The 27,673-nt window shown below is 40.6% G+C and overlaps 2 protein-coding genes and 1 long non-coding RNA gene across 9 annotated transcripts in view; 2 read left to right on the top strand and 1 right to left on the bottom strand.

Annotated features, from left to right (window-relative positions):
- The window catches only part of PPP3R1 (protein phosphatase 3 regulatory subunit B, alpha), a 113,218-nt gene extending 89,708 nt beyond the window's left edge, over nt 1–23,510 (bottom strand). Inside the window, exons 1-3 of one of the 2 annotated variants that reach the window (XM_067704867.1) lie at nt 22,931–23,510; nt 20,690–20,840; nt 3,067–4,078 (exon numbers count right to left, since the gene is read on the bottom strand). In XM_067704867.1, coding sequence (XP_067560968.1) covers nt 3,914–4,078; nt 20,690–20,840; nt 22,931–23,109 — 495 coding nt within the window. In that variant the 5' untranslated portion in view covers nt 23,110–23,510 and the 3' untranslated portion in view covers nt 3,067–3,913. Of the gene's footprint in view, nt 1–3,066; nt 4,079–20,689; nt 20,841–22,930 lie in introns of those variants that run through there. The other variant, XM_067704865.1, reaches the window with a different exon arrangement.
- LOC137206159 (uncharacterized) lies at nt 5,562–11,187 on the top strand. Its single transcript, XR_010934487.1, has 3 exons — nt 5,562–5,805; nt 8,216–8,413; nt 10,187–11,187. It is a non-coding gene; the product is annotated as an uncharacterized lncRNA (long non-coding RNA).
- Nucleotides 22,172–27,673, top strand: part of PLEK (pleckstrin) — a 58,044-nt gene continuing 52,542 nt past the window's right edge. For 4 of the 6 annotated variants that reach the window (XM_067704863.1, XM_067704860.1, XM_067704862.1 and 1 more), the window contains exon 1: nt 22,175–22,535. The gene's annotated coding sequence lies outside the window, so the exon portion shown is untranslated. Of the gene's footprint in view, nt 22,536–27,673 lie in introns of all 6 variants that reach the window. The other 2 variants (XR_010934486.1, XM_067704861.1) reach the window with 2 other exon arrangements.

Here is a 27,673-nt window from a genome sequence, read left to right as displayed (position 1 = left end):
ACTGAGCCTGCGCTCTAGAGCCCACGTGCCACAACTACTAAAGCCCGTGCGCCTAGAGCCCGTGCTCCGCCACAAGAGAAGCCACCGCAATGAGAAGCCCGCGCGCCGCAGGGAAGAGTAGCCACCTCTCCCCGCAGCTAAAGAAAGCCAGCACGCAGCAACGAAGACCCAACGCAGCCAAAAATAATTAATTAGTTTTAAAAATGTAAGCGCAGAGATATTAAGTGACTTGTCTAAGGTCACACAGTTAACAAGGATTTGAATTGCGGCATCTTGGCTCCAGAATCTGAACTCTTAAACACTGGGTCATGATGAAACATTTGGGAAAATAATGGATAATCTTCCTAAATAAGAGTCATGATGATGTATATCAATTTTTATTTGATATCCACAGAAACTATTGTGGTTTAATTCAGGATTATGTCCCTATCTATTATAGTTTTTGACTTATTTTATCTTCTTTCAACATTTTTTCTTGGTCCTCTCTCTGTGAAAAAAATTTATTTTCAGTATATCTGTCTCTACAAATTGCCTTCTTTCCTCTAATTATTCTGCATCCAATTTCCTAAGAGCCAGACACTAGATCACCTTATAAGTTAGAACCGTCTTTAAAATACGAGTCATGAGGCTTTGAGTGAAGACCCAAGCCTTTAGTGGATGGACTTGGTGACATCTGTGACAGAGATCTTTACTTTTTGGCATGTTTTCTGTTCTCAACTGGGATCTGGATGGCTTAGATGGTTGGATAAGTGACTTCTCAATAAGCAAGGTGTCACAAAATAGAAATTCAAGGCATTTCTACTCTCCCACCTGTTCCAAAGTGTTTCAGTCATCATAATAATTAGAAGGATGGCCTAGTTCCTCAAGCTTCTGGGTAGCCACCCGATGCTTAGAAGTAGAGAGACATGGCTACAACTTGTATAAAAATAGCCTTCCAGATGGCTGAGGGGCAAAGTTACAACTCAGCAGCTTGATATAGCTGAGCACTTGAATCTGGAAGTAGGAGGAGAGCTATGCTGAGAAGTAGCCAGAGAGACTGGGCTTGAGTCCAATCATAAGTAGAACAGTAGATGCCAGGAGAGATCACTTAAGGTGGCAGATTAGCTGTTAAGATTTCCTGTTTACTTCATCTCCATCCCCTCCCCACCTCCCTTGATTCAACCTTACCTCTTAGCCTCAAGGGAAACATACACACATGCGCGCACACACACATTTAAACAAAATAAGGAGAATAAAGTAGAGGTACAAACCATAAATCTTAATGTGCTTTTGAAGTCTACTAGCCGAACTCATCTTAGCCACAAGAAGAATGATGGTGAGCAGTTGAACTCACCCAGTGTGTCTCCGGGACTTCGATGCTCCAGCTTCTGGGCTGGGGCTCTTCGGTGGGAGGGTGTGTCCAGTGACATGGGCCATGTTTCCCCCAGCCCTGCCTTAAGTCATTCCCAACTCAAAAATGGAAATGGGCAAAAGCCGCAATATTGCTTCCACCCCTCAAGGCAAATACTAAGACTCTGATGGATGAGTCACTAGCTTGAGAGTCCTTGTTTCCCAAATGAAAATATTTACTCATCAAATGTTTCAATAGGCTAAGATATGTAGTTTTCACATTTGCCCACCTTCTAATAACTGCATTTCCACTGGATATTCTGGAATAAAACTTAAGCCTCTGTCTATGGTAAACCCATTGCTTTAAATATCTCAGTGTTTGAAGAGTGTTGGCTTTTAAAATACAGTAATTAGGAGCAGATTAGCACTTATATTTAGCAACAGTTAATAGACACTATCGTTTTTGAAAAACAAGCGAATTGAGAAGCATACTCCTCTCTTTTAACACCGCTCGTGATTAGCCCAAATCCAAGGCATTACTGTGCCCTGCTGGCAGCACAGCCTCATTGCAGGTAAGTAACACAGGTGCAGAGGGTTTGGGGCCAGCCTTCCACATTCATTTCCACAAGAAACTGTTTCTTTGCAATAGTCCCATTAACCTTGCATATTCTTACATGGAAGGTTCACAAGGCAACAAAAAAACAAATCCCCAACTAACTTTTTCCAACCCAATAGGATCTGTGCTTCCAAGTGAACATTACAATATTGTTACTTTTCAAGAGAATGTTTCTTTGCTTCTTAGGGAATTCATCCTCAATCTACATGGAGTACAGGCTTTGTGCCAGGTACCTTGCAGTGCCTGGGAGCAGGCAAGGAGGTCTCCATCCTGATGCACATGCACTGTTACAGCACCACATCCTAAAGCTGCTCAGCTATATAGCTGGCTGATAGGGGTGTGGTCACCCTGGAAGGAGGAATGGAGAGAGGATAGGAACAAGCATTTTTTGATTGTCCACCAAGAGCCCAAGCCTGTGCTAGCTTTGTTGCAGCCGGTAGAGTATTCCCTGTTTAATGGTCAGAATTGATCTATGAGTTAAGTGTGCTATTTCTACTCCAGGTATATCCCCCTCACCCTGCAACATAGATGGCGGTCTTGTAACAGAGAAGAACAAACCTGACTCCATATTGGATCTATTCCTTTAGCTCTAATCCTTGTGCTCTGTTGCCTGTGCTTGGTCATGCTGGCTCTGCACCTTTGGTAAAAGAATGTTGCCTATAGTCTGAAATATACAGGATAGCCCATTCTCAAGGCACTGACCTTTAAAAGTGTAACACTTTCCCAATCATAGAGAGATTAAAAAGTTGCAGAAGAGAAAATAACATTTGTTTTGTTGGAGGTTTACAGGAACAGCGTGACCTGACCTACATGGACAGTTGCAAGAACAAAGGATTCCGGCACCAAGAAGTTTGCAACAAACAGCCACACCGCCTCCCCTTTCAATATAAAAGATGCCTGAATTCTAATCTTTGGGACAGTAGTCCACCATCTACCTGGTCTGCTGGCTTTCCGAATAAAGTCATTATTCTGTGCCCCTCCACCTCATCTCTTGATTTACTGACCTGTCGTGTGGTGAGCGGTACCTGCCTGGATTCAGTAGCAATCTTAGTAGAGCTGGCCTGGAGCAGAGGTCCACCTGCTAGACAGATATTGCCCAAATTAAGAAGGCAAGTCAGGGATGATTTTCAATGCCTTTATTAAGAAATATCAAAAGTTGATTATAGTTCCATACACAGTTTTACAAAGTTCAAGTGGAGGGGAATGTAGGGAGGCCATCAGCATGCCTGTTTGGACACCACAGTCACTTGCCAAAGAGTTAACCCTGTCACTTTGGTCACCTTGTTTAACAGTGGTCCACACAAGGCTCATTCCCACTTCCACTAGGCCACAGCACAATACCTTACATTATTTGAGTTGTAATATGTTACAAACACTTCTTAAATATTTGTCCTTTTCTTTCGTCATTATTCTTCCCTGAAATAGCCGAGCTGTTTATAGAAAGCACAACACTTGAGTCCCATTGACTGCTGTTTGCATCACATTTTCACAAAGGCTACTTTGACACAGATGGAAAACATCCCAAGTTACATGTTACCCTTGCACACTTGGGATGGAACCCAAGCACACTGTTATTTTTTATTTAACATTGAACAAAAAAGAGGGAAGCACTCAACTTGGAAACAAAAGAGCACAGTCATTCAGTGGAAAAGTTAAGTGTGGGACACAGCCTGCGGATTCCACGGAGCTCCTCCAAGTGGCCACCAGCATGAGCAAGAGCAACTGGAGGCAGGAACACCAACACAGAATACAGAAAGGGAGTCTCTTGGGCAGGGTACATCATGACCTTTTATGTCAGGGACATCGCATCAGAGGGGAATTACACATTCAGAATAATCAGGGCTAGTAGATAATTGGCACCCAATGGGAGACAGCAACGGAGTGGTGTGCCTTGGTGAAGGCTTGTGCTGGGTTATCTAAAAGTGGATCTTTGAAGAGACTGTCCAACAGCATCAGAAAGCGCCATCTTTAGAGGAAGGACTCCTTGTTCACCCACATGAGACTGCGGGTCTCATTTGGCTTGCATTCGTACTCAATGACGGAGAAGGGGCTTCCCCACTGGCAGTGATCTCGCTTGTGGTAATTGTAAAACTTGACCTGCCACACCGTCTCGAAGGTCCCAATGTCAGTGAACTGAGGGAAGAGAGACATGCCCCATCAAAACCTCATTCTGCCATGAGCAAACATAAGAGTTGATGTTCGTGAAAGAGATATAATAGGGAAGAACAAATCTGACTCCATATTAGATCTGTTTCTTTTACTTCAACCTTTGTATTCTATTGCTTTTGCTTTGAGTTAAGAATGTTGCCTATGGCCTGCAATATACAGGACGGCCCATTCTCAAGGCTCTGACCTTTAAGAGTACAACACTTTCCCATTCATATAAAGACAAAAAGTGCAGAACAGAGAATAACATTTGTCTTGTTGGAGGTTTACGGGAACATCGTGACCTGACCTACATGGACAGCTGCAAGAACAAAGGATTCCGGCACCAAGAAGTTTACACCAACCAACTCCCCCTTCACCCCTGCCCCTCACCTGTTAGCATAAACGAAGCCTGAATTCTGACTGGGGTAAGATGGTTCTCTAGGACATTAGTCGGCCACCTTCTCAGTCTGCTGGTTTTCCAAATAAAGTTCCCCCAATAACTTGTCTCCCGACTTACTGCCTGTCATGCAGCGAGCATAGTGACTTTAGACTTAGTAACAGATGTACTGTGTAATGAGGTGTAATCTGTGTCATCACTCCAGGCTCTTGTGGTCTGAAAACTTAGGCCCTTACTCTAATGAACTATCTTCCTTTATTGTGAGAGAGATTTTCCTGAAAAGCTGTCTGTAAACCATTTATTTCTCTGTAAAATCTTATTCCCATCCCACTCATGGCATTTGTTATCATATTGCCTTTAATACAAATAACTCCCCAAATGTATCTGTTTCCCATATTTAGGTTCTGGAAACTTCTCTTAGAATCTCAGAATTTCAGAGGTTGCCACAGAAGGGAGATTGGGAAGAGAAGAGAGGGAATGGTGTTTAATGATTGTCTTTGGTTTCTTTTACGAAAAATAGCTGTACAAAATAACATGTGCACAACAACACGAAACAAAAGCTACAACTGCCCTCCATCACTAATTTCAATTCCAGGGAAAACTATGTTATCGGAAGCATTTGTTTGTTAAAGACCCTACTTTAGCTTTCAAACACTATTGAGTGTTTATAAGCCATGCCCATGTCTCAGGTTCTGATTTTACATTACACCCTATGTGAGTACCTACTGTGTGCCTCGTACATAGAAAAATTTGTATAAGGCATGATCCTTTGCTCTCAAGAAGTTTGCATTCTACTTCCAGAAGGCAGGCCCTGCAAACACTGCACGGAATTCTACGGAGTCCTGAGCACACAATTCTCATGTAGCTGAGAAGAGGGCACAGAATACCCTAGAGGCCATTGGGCAGGGGCTCAAGTGGCCTGTAGGGTAGCCTGGCCCTGCCACTGCCTCCTGGAGCTATTTAGGGGATGTGGCAGTAAACAGCATGATGCCTGTCGTTATTTTCTCCTCTGACCCACCCCCCGTCATGGGAAGAGGCCAGGCCTGACTTAGCAGGGTTCTTAGACTTGTCAGGAGCCAGAAGACATCGTGGGGGAGGGCTGTGAGCAATAGGAGCCTTATGCTTGCGGCTGCTACAGGAGGAGGGCGATCAGGCGCTCCCCAGAGAGCCTTCCAAGATGCTCTCAAAATCATAGCCTGCCCCATTGCCTCATCCTGCTAATCGGACCCTAAAACAAGGTATGGCTTGCCTTTGAGAAATCTGCTTGACCTGAAACAGTAGGTGATGTACCTAGAGTCCACAAATCTTCTCCCAGGTAAGAAAATGAAGGATCTCTTTTTAGAGAGTCGTAGCTTAAAGACCTGTGAACATATATGCAGCTTTATTCACAAAAGCCCCAGCCTGGGATCAACCCAAATGTTTCATCATTCACCTGGTGATAGACACATTTTGGTACATCAGTAAAATGGCTTTCTACTCAATAAGAGAACATACCGATTCAGGCAGCAACAGTGATGGATCTCAAAGACATGCTGAGCAAAAGAATCTAGACCCCAAAGAATACATGTACTATATGATTCCATTTATATCCATATATTTTATATCTCCATATAATTTATAGTGATAGAATATCATCTATGCTGACAGGAAACATCTGTGGTTACCCAAGTTACCTGGGGTAGGAGGAGGGAATTGATGATAGATGAAAATGTGCAAGAGGGAACTTTTTGGGGTAATGGAAACATTCTACATCTTGATTGGGGTGGTGGTTACAAGAGTATATGTATGTGTTTGTTAAAACTCATTGATCGGAGGGTGGGAGGGAGGGAGATGCAAGAGGGAAGACATATGGGAACATATGTTTATGTATGACTGATTCACTTTGTTATAAAGCAGAAGCTAACACACCATTGTAAAGCAATTATACCCCAATAAAGATGTTAAAAAAACCTCATTGATCAGTATACTTAAAATGGGTACGTTTGTTATATGTAAACTATACAACAAAGTTGATTAAAAATTAGAACTATGGATTTTTAGTGAGCACCAAGGAAACAGGTATTCTGAACACTGCCAGTGGGAACTGAATTACATAGCCTTCCGGAAGGGTAATTTGTATCAAGTAAAGGTGTGAACATACTTGGGTCCAGTAATTTCACTTATAATTTACCTTAAGAATACCACAGGGTTTCGAGTAGTGAAAAATTGAACACTAACTTTCCATCCTTAATTAATTATGGCATATGTGTATAGTGGAATACTATGTAACAATTCTAAATGTAAATATTTACTAAAATTTTTCTAGTATATTCTATATTGTCACCTGAACTAAGCAGAGTACCAACAAGACTGTCTAGTGTTAATTCCATTAAAATTACACATGTGAATGCTGATGGAATAAGTTTTATTTTCTTCTATGTACTTATTTGTACTTTAAAAATTTAATGATTGAATTTTACTTTTATAATCAGAAAACATGTTAAGGCAAATTGTAAGTATTTACAAGTATTACCAAATAGCTAATATCCTTAATATAAAATATTATATGAATTAACTAGTAAGAACTACTAAGAACATTTGGATAAAACTGGACAGTTCATTAAAAACTTGGCTAACATCTGAAAAATATTCAAATGTAATATTATTAGTAATTAAAGAAATACATACTTTACAGAGACATTATTCACCTATCAACTTAGCAAACATTTCCAAATACTGGAAGCAATTTAAGCATCCAACTTTAGGAAATTATTATGAAAATGGTGGAATATCTGTACTATGAATTTATATAATCACTAAACAGGAATTTAGTTTTAATGATGAAAGAAAATGATTACAATTTTAACAGAAAAAAGATTAAAACACTTTATATACATTATGAGTTCAAATACACAAAATAAGATGTACAGAGAAAAGAAAATGAAAAAATATTAACAATAGCTCTCTAAGAAATTGTTTTTATATCTTTTCTACTTAGGTTTTCTGCAATAAATAGTTACTTTTATAATCAGAAAGAATATTTTAAGTGGTGAAATGGATCTATCACCCCTGAAAAATGAACATATATATCCCTTGAACCCTAGGGATTTAATAAATTCTATTAAGGATACATATATGCTAATGAAAATATTACAACTTTGTTTACAATAGGGTAATGGTGGTAATAACAAATTGATATCTCATTTTACAAATCACCAAGATGACTTATTATTATTTTTGACCAGCACAGGACACTGTACATTTTAAGTGCAACTGAATTAAATTAAGTTATAAAAATATTTTACAAACACCAGCTAAACTTTTGAGGGAGCAGTTTGATATCAGGCTAGGTAAGTGGGAAAGACAATACCTTTTCTGAAACAGATATAAATAAAAGTTGGTCACAAAAACAAACAAACAAAGATGATCACGACCACAGGCAAAAAACAAAACAAAACAAAAAGCCTTAAGGCACTACACTTACACCTGAATGACCTTAAAATTAATAAAGTCTCAATCTAAGAGTTCTCAGTAACACGGAAGACCAAAATAGAAGTCTGTTGACAGCAAGTCACAGCTAAAGATATGGGATGTTTAGGTGCTTCTACTTTGTTTCTCTGTTATTAATGTTGGACCCAAGGTCTTATTAAAGTAAACTTAACTGCTAAATAGGCATATGTCTTCCTCTCTCCCACACCTTAGTTGTTTTAACTTCCCATTAACCTTCTTCCTATTCTTCCTTCTAGAGTTTTATTTCCTGGGCATCTCTCTACCTAACTCAGGATTTCTTCTCTTCTGGCTAAGAACAGATGTGCTATCCAAAGCTGACATTACTCTTGAAGAACAGAGGAAGCAACTACAAGCTCTCCATTCCCTCCCAACCCATCTGTGCCTTCCAAGGAAAATTTACCCGGGCAGGCTCCCAGGTTATGCAATTATACATGGTATAATTCTGTGCATTTAATAGTTCTTTTTTTTTTAATACAATTACTTTCACATATGTCATTGCACATTGGTGTTGTGACTGGTTGTAACATCTCCATTTTAAGGATGAAAGAACTAATATTCAGAGAGGTTAAGTGAGTTGGCCTAGGTCTACACTGTGCAGCCAGCTAATGCTAGAGGCAGGTCAAGAAGCTAGGTTTCCTAATTCCCATCTAGACACTATAATCAATGTACCAAATTATTTATATAAGCAAATGAGCTAAAAGGTACTGAACGGTTTTTCTTTTTTCTCCCTGAGTGAGAAGAACATCTATGAACTGCCGTGTGTAGAGTGCTTTAGGACACTACTATGGACTGAATGTTTGTAGCTCCCCAAAATTCATATGTTGAAGCCTAAATCCCCAACGTGATGGTATCTGGAAGTGGGGCCTTCCAGAAGTAATTAGGGTGTGAAGATGGAGCCCTCATGAATCGGATTAGTGTTCCCTATAAAAATAGACACGAGAGGGATGATCTCTCTCTTTCTCTGCTTTCCTTCATGTGAGAACACAGCAAGAAAGCAGCTGTCTGTGAATCAGAAAGATTGTTCTCACCAGATACCAGGTCTGCTGGAGCCTTGATCTTGGACCTCCAGCCTCCAGAACTGTGAAAAATAAATATTTGCTGTTTAAGCCACCCAGTCTATTCTGACACTGACACTCTACTACATACCTGGACATTTTATTTGCCTCAGTGTTCTTATAAGTGGCAAGGTTTGGTAGACTTTTATTTCACAACCCATGTGAAAGAGAACCCATCAGCTTCCAAAGAGAGGAGACTCATTTGTTTTGCTCAGTAACAAATGAGGAATCTGAAGAACTCGTGTTAAACAATTTCCATGGTGGTCTTACAACCAGATGCCCTAGAATCCCCAGAGTACTTCTCTCTACTCACCATTCCACCCAAATCCACTGGAGACATGTGAAATTCACCAAGAATAGAGTCACTTAGAAATCCACTGACTTGGGAGCACAGAATGAGATTATATTGATAGAGACATGACGTTATTTCCTTAGTAAATAAAATCAGTATAAATAAGCATCTTGGGGCTTCCCTAGTGGCGCAGTGGCAAATCGAGGCAACACAGCTTAACCATCCATGTTACAAATAAGTTTTTCACCAACCATCGTTTGCCTTTTAATTTAAATTGGCTTTTAAGGAAAATTTAACTTTGTTTACAATGTTTAACAGGAATTTTACATTTATGTCATCAAAGCTTTCCATTTTCACCTTTGGGTTTCTTCCATTTCTTTAAGGTTTTAGATTAATTCTGTTCATTTTGATTTTTTACGAAGTTGACTTTTTACAGATAACCCTGGGATCCATCTGAAATATCTTTTTGAAGTATGGCATCCAGAAAGAACAGCAGTGATGTTTCCCCCAAATAGCCAATTACCCTAGCATCATTTAGCCAATGATTTATAAAAATCTGACAAACTACTCTGAGGTAACCTTAGACTCATAAGAAGTTGCTTTGGTGCACCTTTAATTCAGCTTCCCTTGCTGGACTCACCTACTTGATTAACTGCATTTACTTGGGGATCTCAAGACTTCCTTATTACCTGTGAAAGTGGTTGTGTCTGTAATTTACAATACTTAAGCTTGACAAAAGTCATAAAATAGTGTTAAAACATATGTAAGGCTTTCATCACTAGAATGAAATTTTCAATTAACGTTATACCCGCTGACTTGATCAGGAAACCTTCTCTAATTTCAATTAATAATAATTCTAGGACTTCCCTGGTGGCGCCGTGGTTAAGAATCCGCCTGCCAATGCAGGGGACACAGGTTCGAGCCCTGGTCCAGGAAGATCACAGATGCTGCAGAACAACTAAGCCCGTGCGCCGCAACTACTGAGCCTGAGCTCTAGAGCCTGCGAGCCACAACTACTGAGCCCACACACCACAACTATTGAAGCCCGTGCACCTGGAGCCCGTGCTCCACAACAAGAGAAGCCACCGCAATCAGAAGCCCGCGCACCACAACAAAGACCCAATGCAGCCAAAAAATAAATGAATAAAAATTTTTAAAAATAATACTAATTTCAATTGTAATAGAATCAAGTATTACAGATAAAATACAAATGCATGGCCAATGCTCACACCAAAAGCTGTGCGATCACTGTTGGAACAATCGTTCACCTGCTTCTTCTAGAGTGGAAATTATATTTAAGAGCCTAGGCTTTGCTGCTGGGACTCATAACACGCGAAATACCAGTTTAAATCTTTTGGAAAATGATGTACAGTATAAACATATAAATCAAGTTTGAATAAGAGGAAAGTTAAATCTCATAAAATCCAAAACTATGGGAAAACCAAAATAGACTGTCAACTCTATGGAAAAAATAACCGTCTTCATTTTAAAAGAAGAAATCATAACAGAAAATGAAAATTTTTAATGTAATTATATTTCTACACAATGGAAAATAAAAATAAAGCGATAGTGAGAGAAATATGACAGATATGACAGATTGGTTACCTTTATTAGGAGTCTGAGTTTTTTAAAAAATAATTTCCAACAGAAGTATTGATGAACATGAAAGAATAATATACACAAGAAGAAACAAAATTAAATTAACAAGTAGAAATGTTCATTCTTGTGATAGTGAAACATAGAATAGAAAATCTATTTTTTAAAGTAATTCTCAATGATGTCATAATTTTAACAAAGCCAGTAGACTTTATTGCTAGTAACATTGTAAAATAGTATGTACACCTTAAAAAAAAAAAAAGAACCACCAAAAAGGCCATATGTGGGAACAGCCATAAAGATTCAGTTCTTTTGACCAAGTATTTTTACTCAGATTGAGGTAACTATATGCACAAAACTTTACATTATAGCACTTTTTATGATGGGACAATCAATATATCTAATATCTGGGTAAGAGTGTAATCATTATGATATATTGTGATAGTCTTATGTCACCCTTAAAATTATAAAAATGAATATGTAGGAAGTTGTACAAAATATGTATTAAAAGCTATTGCAACTACAGAATGTATATATGTGGAAGGTAATCTGAAAATGAGCCATATCAAAATGTAGGGATTACTGGTGCTTTAAAAGTTTATGCACATTTCTGAACCTTGTCATGATATTTTACAATTTTTTAAGAAAATCATGCAAAGCCCTTGAAATGCTGGGATGCATCCCCACACTTCTCTGTGAGTCTGTGCCCAACCAGAAAGGAATCCTACATAAATTTGTGGGATTTCAGTCCTATTTGGTGTGATCCTAAATGACAGTATTTGAGAATCTGACTTTCTTCAGCAAATAATTAGTACCACACCCCTAAAGGTAAGTTTGTAATTTTCACACCATGTTAGGGCTGACCGTGGTCTTAGTCATCAGATAGTGGAATCCACCTATTTGCATTGAGGAAACACACCCATTGAACGAAGGTTTGCCTGGAATCACAGTTAATTACAGAAGTAGATGGCATCCCAATACCTTCATACTTCCAGTTCTAATTCTGACATTCTAGACGTTTCCTCAGGCACCCATAGCACTGATGTTTCCCTTGGTAAAGAATGTAAATTTAATAATCCAGGAACTTCCTGCTTAATTGATTGCATTTACCTGGATATTTCAATGTTTTGGTGTTGTCTGTGAGAGTGGGGTATGTCCATACTTTTTAAAACTTAAGTTTGAAATATTGGTAACTTAAAAACATTGTAGGATAATGATGAAGGCTAGCTGAAAGCTTCACCACTAGAATGAACATTTGAATTTAACATAAGAGCTGCTGACATGATCAGGAAACCTCTAATTTCAATTGTTTTCCTTAGAATCAGCCTATTACAAATAAGATACAAATGCATGGCCAATGCTCAAACCAAATGATGTGCGATCATTGTTGGAACAATCAACTATCAATCACCTGCTTCTTCTGGAGTGGAAATTATATGGAAGAATCTAGGTTTTACTGTTGGGACTCAGGATTCATTAGTTACAGCATGGAGATCCTTGTCACTACAACATCCTCCCAACGCATCTAAAGGCTCTCCAACCTTTTAGCCGTGCCTGGACAGGCAATCCAGACTTATGGTGAGTAAGAAAATCTTTCGTTTCATGACTCGGTCTAAATCATTCTCACATTAAAAAAATACCTTTGTTTCATTCTCATTCAAAATTATGTAGAAGTTCTCACTTTACAGATCCAATTAAGAAGTGTTTAATTGAGTTCTTTCTAAAATAAGTTAATCTTCCTCCCTAGGGTTCTGTTTACACCTATAGCAAAAGAAGTATGACTCCACCCTTCTAAAACCAGAGCAAGTTATACCTCTGGTCCCCTCAGCCCATACTGGTTCCAGGGAGAAGGTGGGGAGGTCTGTTCTCCTGCTCTGTGACCATCTGGAAGATGGGGTACAGTCTCATCTATGGTGACCACTCCTGCACTTGACCCAGTGCTCAGTACCAGTTCAGTGAAAGAATGAACAACTTAAAGTTAGCTCACTGGCCCTTGGGCTCTCATTAAAATTCTGACAGATGGCCAATAGGCACATGAAAAGATGCTCAACATCACTAACTATTAGAGAAATGCAAATCAAAACTATAATGAGGACCACTTCATACCAGTCAGAATAGCCATCATTAAAAAGTCTACAAATAACAAATGCTGGAGAGGGTGTGGAGAAAAGGGAACCTCTGTACGGTTGGTGAGAATGTAAACTGGTGCAGCCACTATGGAAAATGGTTTGGAGGTTCCTCAAAAAACTGAAAATAGAACTACCACATGATCCAGCAATCCCACTCCTGGGCATATACCCAGACAAAACTATAATTTGAAAATTATAAATGCACCCCTATGTTCATAGCAGCACTATTTACAATAGCCAAGACATGGAAATAACCTAAATGTCCATTGACAGTGAATGGATAAAGAAGATGTGATATATATATATATATATATATATATATATATATATATATATATATATATATATATACACACATACATACATACATACACACAATGGAATATTACTTAGCCATCAAAAAGAATGAAATAATGCCATTTGCAGCAACATGGATGGACCTAGAGGTTATCATACTAAGTGAAATAGGTCAGAAAGAGAAAGACAAATACCATACGATGTCACTTATATGTGGAGTCTAAAATACTATACAAATCAACACATCTATGAAACTGCAGACTCACAGGTATAGAGAACAGACTTGTGGTTGCCAAGAGGGAGGGAGAGTAGGGGAGGAAAGGAATAGGGGTTTGGGATTAGCAGAGGCAAACTATTATATATAGGATGGAAAAACAACAAGGTCATACTGTATAGCATGGGGAACTATATTCAATATTTTGTGACAAACCATAATGGAAAAGAATATGAAAAAGAATATATATATCTATATATATGTATAACTGAGTCACTTAGCTGTACAGAAGAAATCAACACAACATTGTAAATCAACTATACTTCAAGAAAATTTTAAAAAATAAACAAAAATAAAATTCTAATAACTTTATTTTTTTATTAATTAATTTATTTTTGCTGTGTTGGGTCTTCATTTCTGTGCGAGGGCTTTCTCTAGTTGTGGCAAGCGGGGGCCACTCGTCATCGCAGTGCGCGGGCCTCTCACTATTGCAGCCTTTCTTGTTGCGGAGCACAGGCTCCAGACGCGCAGGCTCAGTAGTTGTGGCTCACAGGCCTAGTTGCTCCGCGGCATGTGGGATCCTCCCAGACCAGGGCTCGAACCCGTGTCCCCTGCATTAGCAGGCAGATTCTCAACCACTGCGCCACCAGGGAAGCCCTCTAATAACTTTAGTATTTGCAGTTCTGCTTCGAGTTAATGTTTCCTTTCAACTCTAATTACATATGCTATTCTCGATACACTATGGTAGAAGGACACTTATTTGATTTAAAAGAGATTTATTTTGATCCACCAGTCCTTTGTTGGATGTGTGATCTTCAAATATTTTCCTAGAAGTCTAAAAATACCTTTTAAAATGTGTTTCTGTAGAAATGGATGATTTCCTCAGAAAAACAACTAAAATTGACTCAGTAAAATCTTCAAAGCCCCCCAAAGGCAAACATTATGGACTAAGTTGAAAGTTAGGGATATTCCTTCCAAATACCATTATTTTGGATCCTGACTTGTATGGGGAAATTCTGTCAGACTTTCAAGTAACAGCTAAATTCTATGCTATGTAAATTGTTTCAGAGCACAAACTATGAAAATGTGCCCAATTCATTTTATTAAGTTATTAACCCTAACACCACATCTTAAATGGTGAAGAACCTTCTAATTGTCCTTTGCCTATCTCCTACATATTGCTACTAGACCGATTTTAACAACATGCAAATCTTGTCACATTATCAGGAACTGGAAGTCCTACATTGAAATGTTTTTAAAAATGGGGAGTTGGTGGGTGAAACTTACATAGAGAATTATAAAATCTGACAAAATATAAACAAAAACTATTTGAAGGCTTTAAAAAGCAACTAAAAGCAGGACAGAAACCAGAGTTACCCTTGAAAGATCTCAACTATAACAGTTAAGAATTGTCCCTGCGGCTTTTTTGCTTGAGGTTACTCCCCAATCCCCCGGCAGTTCTGGCCCAAGTAAATGGCAGCTTTATCTGCGAAAAGTGGCAGAAGACAGTGTTCAGGGATGGCAGAGCAGCTGGAAATTTAGGGAGAAAATCCTGGAAACAAGAGAGCTACGGAAGAGGTGAGACCCAAAATCTGACTATAACTCTGCCATAATTCTTCCCTAACTGCTTGTATGGGCTGGTGGGAGGGGGGCTTTTTCTGCTTGAAAAAGCGGACAAACCAGTAGAGTCTTTTTTTTCTTTCTTTTCCAAACAACAGAAGTTTATTGTCTCACAGTTTGAGAGGTTAGATGTCCCAGATCAAGGTGTCAGCAGGATTGGTTTCGTCTAAGAGAAGACTTTATTCTTGAAAGAGAAAATTATGCTGAATAAGATTTGTAAGTTCACTTTTTTGTTTGTTTGTTTTGTTTTTTTAATTGAATGCATTCCCAAACCTGAGAAGTTGGAGTCTTACTGGTTTGAAAGTATCAAAGCAAAGGGCTCAGGACTGGCAGAGCAGCTGGAAATTTAGAGAAACCTCAGGGTGGATGGATCCCAAAATCTTAGTATAAACTGTCCAATTCCTTGGCTGACTGCTAAACTCCACTGGAACAAGGGAACCAGGCTAGAAAAGCAGCAACTGGAAGTTGAAAAAAATTAAGCAGAGATATCAGCTGCTACCCTGCTGAGAAGACAGAATTTGTAGTTTGAGTCCAGCAATGTTACCGCATGCTAGAATTTAAAAAGAGACTAATCCTCAGAAGAATAAAAGAAACTAGAATCAATAATATATTATCTACAATGTTTAGTTTCTAATCAAATATTATCAAACATGTAACAAAACAGGAAAGCATGACCCACATTCAGGAAAAAAAGTCATTCCTACTCTAAATGGGGCCAGATACTGGATCTACCAAACAAGTATTTCAAACCAGCAATTATAAACATGCTCAAAGAAGTAAAGGGGCACATGGTCTCAATGAGCATAGGGAATCTTGAGCGATGCAAACTATAGAAAATACAAATAAAAAACTCTAGAGCTGAAAAGTACAATGACAGAAAAAATTTCAGAAAATAAACACAAGAGTAGCCTGGGAATGGCAGAAGAAAAAAAATCACCGAGCTTGAGTATACATCAATAGAAATGATCTAATTTGAACAACCAATTTTCTTTTCTTTTAGAAAACTGGACAGGACTGTAAAGATCTGTGGGATAATACCAAGCTGTCCAATGTGTAATTGAGGAACTACAAGAAAAGAATAAAGTTGAAAAGAAATCTGAAACAAAATAACAGTTAAAAATACCCAAATTTGGAAGAACACTAACTTACAGATTCAAGAAATTCAGTGAGCCCCAAGAAGAAAAGATTCAAAGAAATGCACACTTTGGTGCATATAGTCCAACTATGGAAAACCGAACTGTACAATATACAAAGAGATCATTTTACTCTGTGTGTATATGTGTGTGTGTGTGTGTATAGCCTCAATTAAAATACCTTAATGCAAACAAAAGAAGGAAATAAATAATTAAGATAGGATCAGGGGACTTCCCTGATGGTCCAGTGGTTAAGACTCCAGGCTCCCAATGCAGGGGAGCTGGGTTCGATCCCTGGTCGGGGAACTAAGATCCCACATACCACAACTAAGCCCATGGGCTGCAACAAAGACACAGCACAGCCATAAATAAACAAACAAACATACAAATAAAAACTAACTTTAAAAAAAAGATAGGATCAGAAATCAATGAAACAGAAAAATGGGCCAGTGGAGCATATGAAAACAAAGCTGGGTTTTTGAAAAAGCCAATAAAATTGATAAATCTCTAGCTAGACTGGTTGGTGGGGGGGGGGGCATGGCAAATTATTAATATCAAGAATGAAAGAGTGGACATCATTAGAGATCCTAAGACATCAAAGAATGGTGGAGGATTATTACCAACAACTTTGTGCCAACAATTTGACAATTTAATTGAAATAAATGAATGATATCAAAGACCAATTACAAAAATTAACTCAAGGGACTTCCCTGGTGGTGCAGTGGTTAAGAATCTGCCTGCCGATGCAGGGGACACGGGTTCGAGCCCTGGTCCAGGAAGATCCCATATGGCACAGAGCAACTAAGCCCGTGTGCCACAACTACTGAGCCTGCACTCTAGAGCCCACGAGCCACAACTACTGAGCCTGCGTGCCACAACTACTGAAGCCCTCACGCCTAGAGTCCGTGCTCCGCAACAAGAGAAGCCACCGCTATGAGAAGCCGGTGCACCGCAACGAAGAGTAGCCCCCGCTCGCTGCAACTGAGAAAGCCTGCGTGCAGCAACGAAGACCCAATGCAGCCAAAAATAAATAAATTTATAAAAAAAAATTAACTCAGGGCTTCCCTGGTGGCGCAGTGGTTGAGAGTCCGCCTGCCGATGCAGGGAACACGGGTTCGTGCCCCGGTCCGGGAAGATCCCGCATGCCGCGGAACGGCTGGGCCCGTGAGCCATGGCCGCTGAGCCTGCGCTCCGCAACGGGAGAGGCCACAACAGTGAGAGGCCCCAACAGTGAGAGGCCCGCGTACCGTAAAGAAAAAAAAAAAAAATTAACTCAAGAAATAAAACCTGAATAGCCCAATATCAATTAAGGAAATTGAATTTGTAACTAAAAACCTTTAGACAAAGTGAAATGCATGCTTTTATTGGTGAATTCTATCCAACATTAAATAAGAATAATATTAATTCTATACAAACTCTTCCAGAAAACAGTAGAGTGAACAACTTTCCAAATAATTTTATGCAGCTAGTATTATTACTCTGATACCAAAAACCAGACAATGACAAGAAAAGAAAACCATAGACCAATATTCCTCAGGAACACAGATATAAAATCCTCAATAAAATGTTAATGAGGGACTTCCCTGGTGGTCCAGTGGTTAAGAATCTGCCTTCCATTGCAGGGGACGTGGGTTTGATCTCTGGTCGGGGAACTAAGATCCCACATGCCATGGGGCAACTAAGTCCGTGTGCCACAACTACAGAGCCCGGCCGCAACGAAGAGCCCACGTGCCACAACTAAGACCCGATAAAGCCAAAAAAAATAAATAAATATTTTTTAAAAAATGAAAAAAAAAATGTATCATACATAGAAAAGCTTAGGGATTCTACAAAAAAAAATCCCGAACAACTATTAGGACTAATAAGTGAAATCAGCAAGGCCTCAGGATTCTAGATGAGTATAGAAAAAAATCAATTTTATTTCTACATACTAGTAATAACCACCATTTATAGTAGCATTTAAATATGAAATACTTAATGGTAAATTTAACAAAGTACGTATAAAATCTGTACAGGGAACACTGTAATACATTATAGAGATGAATGAAAGAAAACCTAAATAGGCAGATATATTCATGTATCAGAAGGTTCAACAGTAAAGTGTCAAATCTTTCCAAACTGGCATTTAGATTTAATGCAAACCCAATTAATACCCCATTTTTTGGAGAAATTGACAAGCTCATTCTAAAATCTATATAACAATGCAAAGGGCCTAGAATAGTCAAAATAACTGAGTAAACAAAGAGGGAAGATTTAGGCTATCTGATTTAAAGACTACATTATAGACCATGAAACAAAATTGTTTGGGCTCTTCTAGGTCTTTTGCATTTCCAAATTTAAAAGATTGATATATAATTAAGTATGTAACGTAACTGGAATTCTCATACATTGCTGGTTGAAATATGAAATGGTACAGCAGTCTGGATATTTCTTATATGGTTAAACATGTACTTACCATGTGACTCGAATCTCCTCTTAGGTATTTACTCAACAGAAATGAAAACATCCTCACTCTAAAACTCATACTCAAATATTCATAGCAACTTTATTCATAACCTCAAAAGCTGAAAACACCCCAGCTGTTCATTTATTGGTGAAGGGACAAATCAACTGTAGTATATCCTTCCCATGGAATACTACTCAGTGATAAAAGGAACCAACTATTTATGTGACAACATTAGGCTACAATGACGTTATACAAGAACATTATGCTAAGTGAAAGAAGTCAGACACAATGCTACAATTCTATTTACATGAAATTCTAGAACTGTTAAAACTAAGTTATGGAGACAAAAAGGTCAGAGAGGGCTAAGCCTGGGGCCATCGATTACAGATGGGCCTGGAGGAATTTTTGGGGATGACAGAAATGCTCTATATTTTTGTTGGGGTGGTGATTATACAGTAGTTAAAATCTATGTAACTGAATACTTTAAATTGGTGTATTAATGTATTTACATACAATTTGTATGTAAATTGCTTATCAAAGTTGACTTACAAACCTTCAATGAATTCCCACAGGCATTAAGATAAATTCAATAAGGAAAGAAGGTCCTGTAACATCTAAACCCTACTTTCCTCTCCAGCTTAATCTTTACTTTTTTTAATTTTTAAAATTTTTATTGGAGTATAGTTGATTTACACTGTTGTGTTAACTCTGTCTTAATCTTGAGTCAGTCTCTGCCTCACTGTCTGCCCCAGCTATACAGGGCTTCTACTCATTCACTGAAACACATTCTGCTCTCCCCCAGCTGTTGATCCTTGTACCTCCTTTTTCCTCAAATGCTCCCTCTTCCCTCAACTCTTACATGTCTTTAGTTCTTTCTCAAGAAAGCCATCCCCTAAATCTTGAGCTAGACTAAGACCCCTGGTATATATCCCAAGGGTGCCACTACTGTTTCAGTACATTTTGTCTAATAACAATTATCTACTTTATTATTGACAATCATGTATAAAGTATGTTTTCCTCCTCTAGATAAGAAGCCCCATGAAGCCAGGGATATCTATTTTGTTCACCACTCTTCTCCCAGTGCCTGACATATATAGGAAATCCTTATATATTTGCTGATAAATCAACCAAACAAACAAAAATTTTAAAACCCTAAATGAAATATTAGCCTATTGAATGTAGTAATATATTACAAATAATAAATGACATTAAGTAGTGTTTATTTTAAGAAATAAATGGAAGTTTAGTATTTCAAAGTATATTTTATATTTATTCCATTAATATATCAAAGAAGAAAAACTATCTCCATAGATGGGAAAAGGAATTAGAAGAAATTCACACACCTCCCAATTTAAAAAAAATACCTCTTAGTGAACTAGAAACAGGATGCTTTAACATAATAAATATTTGAAACTAACGTTGTATCGAACAGTGAAACCCTGGAGACAAGGATTACCACTATTAGTAGGCAACATTATTCTAGAAACATTAGCCAACGCAGGAAGGCCAGAAAAAAAAATCAAAAAATGACACAATTATATGTAGATTATGACTGTCTACCTGAAAAACCCAAGATCGTCGAATGAAGAATTTTAGTAAGCAAGTTCAGTAAGGTGACCAATTACAAAATACACAAACACGTACTGTCAAAGCAATGTATTTAAAACAATGCAGCTTTGGCATAAGTGTAGACAGATCAATGGAACAGATTACAAAAATGTAGGGAGAGACTTAAATTTTTGCCACATAAGAAATTACTATGAAACCGATCACTGGAGAAGCATGGATCATTTAATTAATTGTACTTGGACATTATGAACAAATATATTCGAACATGAAACCATGAATTGAAATAATGTTTCGTATTTTCTTTTCCATGGTTTCCACTTGCCTTGGCACCACACTCCACAATCCCAGGCAGGCCTTACCGGCATGGTGATCTGGATGGGCTGCCGTTCTCCACTCTTGGTTGGGGCCACACCTTCTGTTTCATATGTTCCTGTATATACGATTCTGTCCCCATCAGGCTCTTTAGACTTCAGTTCCAGCGGGACAAGCACACCACCAATGGAAATGTTCCTGCAATGGACTTGAGTTGACCACATATGGTAGGAATTAGCTTAGGCGCCCTGTCCTGGTCTGGACCACAACTCCAGGCAAAAACCCCATAGGGTGTGGCTAACAAAGACACTGTGGTGTGGTAGAAAGTTCTGAGAGTTTAGGGGGCTTGACTTCCCCAGTTAACCAGTCATGTGACCCTAGGTCAACTACTTAATCTCTCTGGACTGACATCGGTATTCTCATCCAAAGTACTTGCACAAGGCTGAGTTATACTCTGTCAATGGTCTTCCTCTTTAGTTTCTCATCTGTGGAGCTATTAAAAACCTACCTATACCCACCCCATCTCAAACCCCAGAGAACAGGAGTCAGTTGGTCTGGGGTGTGGTTTGGGCACTAGAAAATTTATTTTAAGGTTGCATAGGTGATTCTAATGCACAGGTAGGATTGAGAATCACTGAACTAGTTCTCTAATGGTTTTTTCTTCTGTTCCAACAATCAGGGGTCCCATAATTTGGGGTACTCTTCCTCAAGCCAGCCACACACCAAAAATTCTCACTGGCATCATTTCTTCATGTTAGGGTAATGGTTCTCAAAGTGTCATCCCTGGACCAGCAGTATCAGTATCACCTGCCAACCATCAGAAAGCAAATTCTTAAGCTCCACTCTAGATATAGTAAACTAGAGTTTACTACATCTAGGATGGGGCTCAGCCACATGTGTTTTAACGAGCCCTCCAGGTGATTCCGACGTAGACTCAAGTTTGAGAACCACTGGGTTAGGGCACTGAAAAACTTTGATAAAATTAAAGTGTAACCCAAAAAAATAGTTTTATCATTAACACAAATTTGTTTTTACATTCACTTGAAAAATAGAGAACTATCTTGAAGGAAATAGAACAGATAACTTGGTAGAAGGGGTTTTGCCAGGAAAGAAGGGAAAGAAAAAGTCTGCATTATAACCAGATGCACAGAACACTGGGGAATGTGAGGATAATGGGTGCTTGGAGCTATCAGTGATGGGGACAAGTAAATGGACCAAGAGCATTAGACACACCTCAGGTTTGGCTCTAGGTCATTCAGTTGGAGCCTGGCATCTAGAAGGCCAATACAAGTTTGTTGAATTAACAACTACTGGAGGACACTTAAGCTATAAAAGGTGCCAGGTGGAGTCAAAGCCCTCTCCACCCCACCTCCCAAGCTCAGCCAAAGGTAGATACAGTATAGGATGGTTTATTTCCTCTTTCCACACTGGACTTTACACCATGCTTACGTGGAAGCTGAGAGGTAAAGGGTTCCAGTCCTGGATACTTCCCCATAAGCTACTGCACCCTCCTACACTGACTTGCCAGCCAGAGCCTACTGGATGCATCAACCTCTGGTAGCAGAGAAGAGATAAACCTGCCACGAATAAATAAGTATAAAAAAACCATCCTTTTGTTGTCAGGATGTTGCTAATCACCAGGCTGAACAGACAATTCGGGAGAAAAAGAAAAACACCAGGCAAGGAAAACCGGGAAACTAGGCCTAAGCAGAGGAGGCTGCCTTCCGTCTTGGTCTTCCAGTTCCGGGGTCCCAGGCTCATAAGGGTTGATGGAGGAGTGGGGAGCATCCCTCAGGGAGCCCCAATAATCACCCGCCCCCGACTTTACACCTCATTCCTCAGCCTTTCTCCTTCCTTCAGCCTCACAGAACGGGGCAGAGGACCGAGATTGCGGTAAGTGAACCCCGCGGCGAGCTTCTCCCCTCTGCCCCACCCCGGCCGCCTGCGGGTCCGCGCCGATGGCTGCACAGAAGGGATGAAAATTCTACAAGGAAAGAAAAAGCCCCCAACCCCTGGCTTCCTGTCGCTGTTTTAAACATCCCACCCCGCGAGGCGTGGAGGGAAGCGAGAACAGCGGAGACAGTAGTGTAAGGCAGAGGACGGGACCTAGGGTGCAGGGAGCTGACCTTATACCCGCCCCCCACTTCCTCCCCGCCAACCTCCTGGGCCCGCTGGGCGCGGTGCGAGGCAAGAGTTGCCCAGGAGAGGCTCAGGCTGTCCCGGGGGCCTCGGTCCACCCCGCGTACCCCAAGTGGGGCCGGTCAGCCGCTGCGCGCGCCCGCACTCACTCGACCTGCAGCGTGGTGGGCTTAATCTTCACCTCCACCTTGTAGGAGGAGCCCGTGAGCAGTTTGATGGTGCGGTTCTGGCCGAAGCGCTGCCCGTCCACCTTGTAGAAGACCGGGCCGTCGTTAGGCTGGATGCGCAGCGCGATGGAGAGGCGCACAAGGCCCGGCAGGTCCCCCATGGCTGGGCGCGGGAGGGCGGGCGCGGCGGCTAGGGGGGGCGGAGGACTGCGCTGGCTGCGACCCGGCGGCTAGAGCGCGGTGGGCGGAGAGGAAGCGAGCGGAGGGAGAGGGAGGTGGTGGAGAGAGGCTGCGGCTAGGAGCCCGAGCCGTCGCGGCCGTCAGCCCCGGCTTCCGAGGAGCAGCTCCCGAGGCTGTGACCCCCCGCCCCCCTTGGCGAGGAAGCGCGCCCCAGGGACAGCTCCGAGGTCCCGAGCTCCACCATCCCCCGCTTCCCGTGCCTCGCCCTCCGCGCACCAAGAGGCTCGCTCCGGCCCGCAGGCCGCGGGCTGCTCAGCGCAGCTGGGTGGGAGAGAGTTAATCCTGTTTACGCACTACAATCCCCTCCAGCTGGGGAAGAGGACATTTTGACTCCTCCTAGAGCGGCGCGGGGCGGGGGGAGGAGAGGATTGGGAGGGAGTGGGTAGGTCCTGGGTTTAAGTGGCACTACACCAAAGGGCGACACCTCGGAATCTGGACACCCCCTCTGTCAGCGAAGGACTGCGGATACCATTGCTTGCAGATCGAGCCCCAACCAGGCAGGAGGAGGCTGAGAGGCGAAAGGGAGACGGGAAGCGGGGCTGGAAACCGTTAGCCAGTGATTTTAATCTCAGGAAACATGTCTTTCCAAAGCTTAGGGGACATGGCTGAGGGAAGGCGCAATTCCATCTAATGTGGACTGCACGCCATGCTGAACTAGGAATGTGTGCAAGAAAAAGAAAATAACCAATATATATTCAAGGGGTTACATCTTATTTCCATTATGCATGTCCTTGTCTCAAGAATGACACCGTGTAATGAATCACATATATTTACACAGATCTTGTAGGATGAGCTATTAATCCTGTCACAGGTAACTGGCATGTCTCTAAGGCATACATAGGTGGTGACAGTGGCCAAGGGGAGGGATCGGTCAAAAGATTAATGGCAGGGCACCCGGTGCGACACCCGCAGGGTTTAGGTTTGCATATTAAGCATGAAGTCAGTTGACAGCTCGCGATTTTGGAGACAAGGGGAAACCAAGGGTGTTATGGCTCCACTGGGAATGACTTCGGATAGTGGAGCGTGGTCACCTGCTTCAGCACCGCCTGGTGGATAGTACCAGGGCCGGTGAGCACACCTGGGGAATGGAGAAACGGGTTAGTGAGGACGAATGGGTAGGGATGCGTCTATTTGGTGGTTTTTGTTTACTCAAGGTAGTACTACTTTTCTTTAGAAATAGCGTCATCTCGAAGGTGTGATTTGTCTCTTGGAAATGGTTTTCTCATCTGTAAAATGGAGGGAGGGAAGCAGATGCTATCTTTTTTGGTAGGGTTGTTGTGAGAATCAAATGAGAGAATGCACATTCCAGTGCCTGACTCTAATATTTGCAATTATTATTAGGTGGAAATGCAAATGGTCGATAAGCATATGTAAGGATGCTCACCATCGCTAGCAGAAGAGCCAGAGGAAAGCAAATTGAATCAGTAATATCAAACTATTTGGCCTATCAGCTTGGAAACATTTTAAAAGACTTAAAATTCAATGTTGGTAAAGATGTAGGGAAATCAGCCCTCTTAGAAGTAATCCGATGAATTTATTAAATTAAACCATATATATGTGTATATATCTATATCTGTCTATCTATATATCTTGAGTCAGAAATCCTACTTTAAAAAAACCTGCCCTTCAAAAGAAATAAAGGCATCATTACATTGTATATAATTGGATATATGTAATTGTAATATGGGTGTTTATTGCAGCACTGATTGTGAAAATCAAAACCAAGCATAAACTGAATGCTAAGCAATGAATAAATGGCTGGAACAGTTCTCATACACCCATACTATAGGATTTATGCCACTGTTAAAAATAAGTTGTATGTTCTATTGGCAAACATGTATATTTAAAACTATTAATGATAAAATTGGGGCAGCTACACAGTGGCAAACTGTGGAAGCCTGAGGGCAGGCATTTGTGCCTGTGTCATTCATTGCTGGATCCCTAGAATACACAGAGTAGTGCCTGGCACATAGTAGGTGCTCTGTAAATATTTGTTGAATTGAATTTCTGTCCTTGGTGGTTTTTTTTGTTTTTTTTTTTTTTTCTGCGGTACGCGGGCCCCTCACTGTTGTGGCCTCTCCCGTTGCGGAGCACAGGCTCCGGACGCGCAGGCTCAGCGGCCATGGCTCACGGGCCCAGCCGCTCCGCGGCATGTGGGATCTTCCCGGACCGGGGCACGAGCCCGTGTCCCCTGCATCAGCAGGCGGACTCTCAACCACTGCGCCACCAGGGAAGCCCCATTTAACCATTTTAAAGTGTACAGTTCTGTGGCATTAAGCACATTCACTGTTGTGCAACCATCACCAACATCCATCTCCAGAATGTTTTCATCTTCCCCAGTTCAACCTTTCTTTCTCAGTGAATGCTCAAAACAGTGGCAGAATGTCTGGCTGTAACACAGTATTATAGGTTGTATCTGATTGGTGAGGTGTTTAATACTAGGCACATGATAATAACTAACACATGTCTTTTAACATGCAGGTGTTATGGCAATTTTAATAATTTTTTTCACAAATGCAATAATGTATTTTTAAATGCACTTTAGCTGAAAACCACATAGTGCACCACCAGATAATTGATTACTATAATAATTATATTTGCAGACTCTTACATAATTCTGTACTTTTTTCTTTTTAGTATGACTTATGTTTCCTATTCTTTTACTTACACCACAATACTACACCTGAATTAGATGGGATTCATTTGCAAGTGGTTGCAAGTAAGGTAACTCAATTCTAACCAGTTTAGGGAAAGACTGTCTGGGTATATTATGTAACAAAAGGCAGAGTGGATGAAGCAATATATAGCAGAGGGAAAGGGTCAACTGGACCTCAGGAATAACTGGAACTAGAATTTTTAGAACCAAATGTTTGGAGAGAGAGAATCATTTCCCAAAATAAGGGGTGCTGTTTCCCAAAGAAGGCCCAGTGAAGGTGATGGGCAGGAAAAAGAAAACAAATACAAGAACAAAAATAAATGATGGAGGGGTATTTGAGCTGAGAGGGTCTAAGTCTGGTGCCCAAACTCTGAGCCTAGTGCCTGGTAACCCTGTCATCATGGATAGCCCTTGTCAAGTTAGTCAGATTCAGCTCCCTTGACCCTGCCTAACTTTGTAGAAAATATGACGATGGAGTTCAAAGACCAAATGGGAATTTTTGATGATCTCTTGAAGTTTATTCTGCATTTAGAGTTCTCTGATTAATTAAGAAACAAATTGAATAAGGGAAGTTAGAACAACTGGGTGTTTCCCACTTCCCACCCCTCGTCTCTCTTCTCCTCCTGCACACGTGCCCACACGCTCAGGTGACTGAAACCCCTTCACACTGGAACGGAATGCACAGTCCCAGTCACTTTCTAAATGTATAGGACGTGTTTGTGGACATAAAGAAGTTCCAGTGCCCTGAAACCACAGAATACAATGCAATGATTTCCTGCTAATGGCTGGCCTGGCTCCAAGCTTCTGTTAGGATCATGTGATTGACTTGGCAGAGTGATCATTATTTTCTTGCTTTTCCTGCCTTATGTTTTTCAAAATGTCATCTTGAACAATCACAGGACCTGTAATACTGACAAGTAAGAAGCAATAAACAGTGGGATAGATTGTGCATTGTCACTTAAAGCACCATATACTGTCTGCAAAGATACTGAAAAGAGTGATTGAGGAGAACTGGAGAGTTACACAGCAGGTTAAGAAGCAGTGAATAAACTTTTTTTTCTTGAGAGGGAAAGATGCTTTAAACCACAAAATTCAGAAAATCTGACCAGTGTTTTATGGAAAATAATGTGCAGGAAAAAATTCCCCCTCTTCTTTTACTAGTTCCATATGTGACACACAGACATTCCAAAGGCTGGAGTTAAGTCTTGGTTTCAGGGAGTGTCTTAGTACAGCAGGGTTCGTAGGCTGGGCACCCAGACAAGGGGTTGGGTTTTGAGTCAGAGCAGAGGAGTCTTGAGAGCAGCAATATGTGAAGGGTTAGTGTTAGGAGCCCAACAGATCTTGGTCTAACATAGGTGCTGTATTAATTAATATGCATGCATAAAAAATTACCCCCAAACTGAGCAGCTAAAAACAATACATACTGATTATTTTACAATTTCTGTGGGGTTAGGATTCTAGGGTGATTTTATTGCAGAGTCTCCTCTCCCATAAGGTTGCATGCAAGCTGTTAGCTGAGGCTGCAGTCATCTGAAGGCTCGACTGGAAGAGGAAAATCTGCTTCCAAGCTCACTCACATGGGTGTTGTCAGGAGGCCCCAGTTCCTCTCTGATGTTGGCTGGAGGCTTCAGTTCCTTGCCATATGGGCCTCACCACACAACATGGCAGAGATCTGAGAGAGAGAGCATGCATCCGAGACAGAAATTTATAGTCTTTATAACTTCATCTTAGAAATGACGCTTAACATCACTTCTCCCACATGCTATTGTGATATGGGAAGGGACTACACATGGCCCATGAACTAAGAATGATTTTACATTTTCAAATGG

The sequence above is a fragment of the Pseudorca crassidens genome, chromosome 14 (assembly GCF_039906515.1).
Source record: "Pseudorca crassidens isolate mPseCra1 chromosome 14, mPseCra1.hap1, whole genome shotgun sequence".
NCBI classification, from domain to species: domain Eukaryota; kingdom Metazoa; phylum Chordata; class Mammalia; order Artiodactyla; family Delphinidae; genus Pseudorca; species Pseudorca crassidens.
The sequence above is the reverse complement of the archived record's forward strand: the minus strand, read 5'-3'. Positions and strand labels throughout refer to the sequence as shown.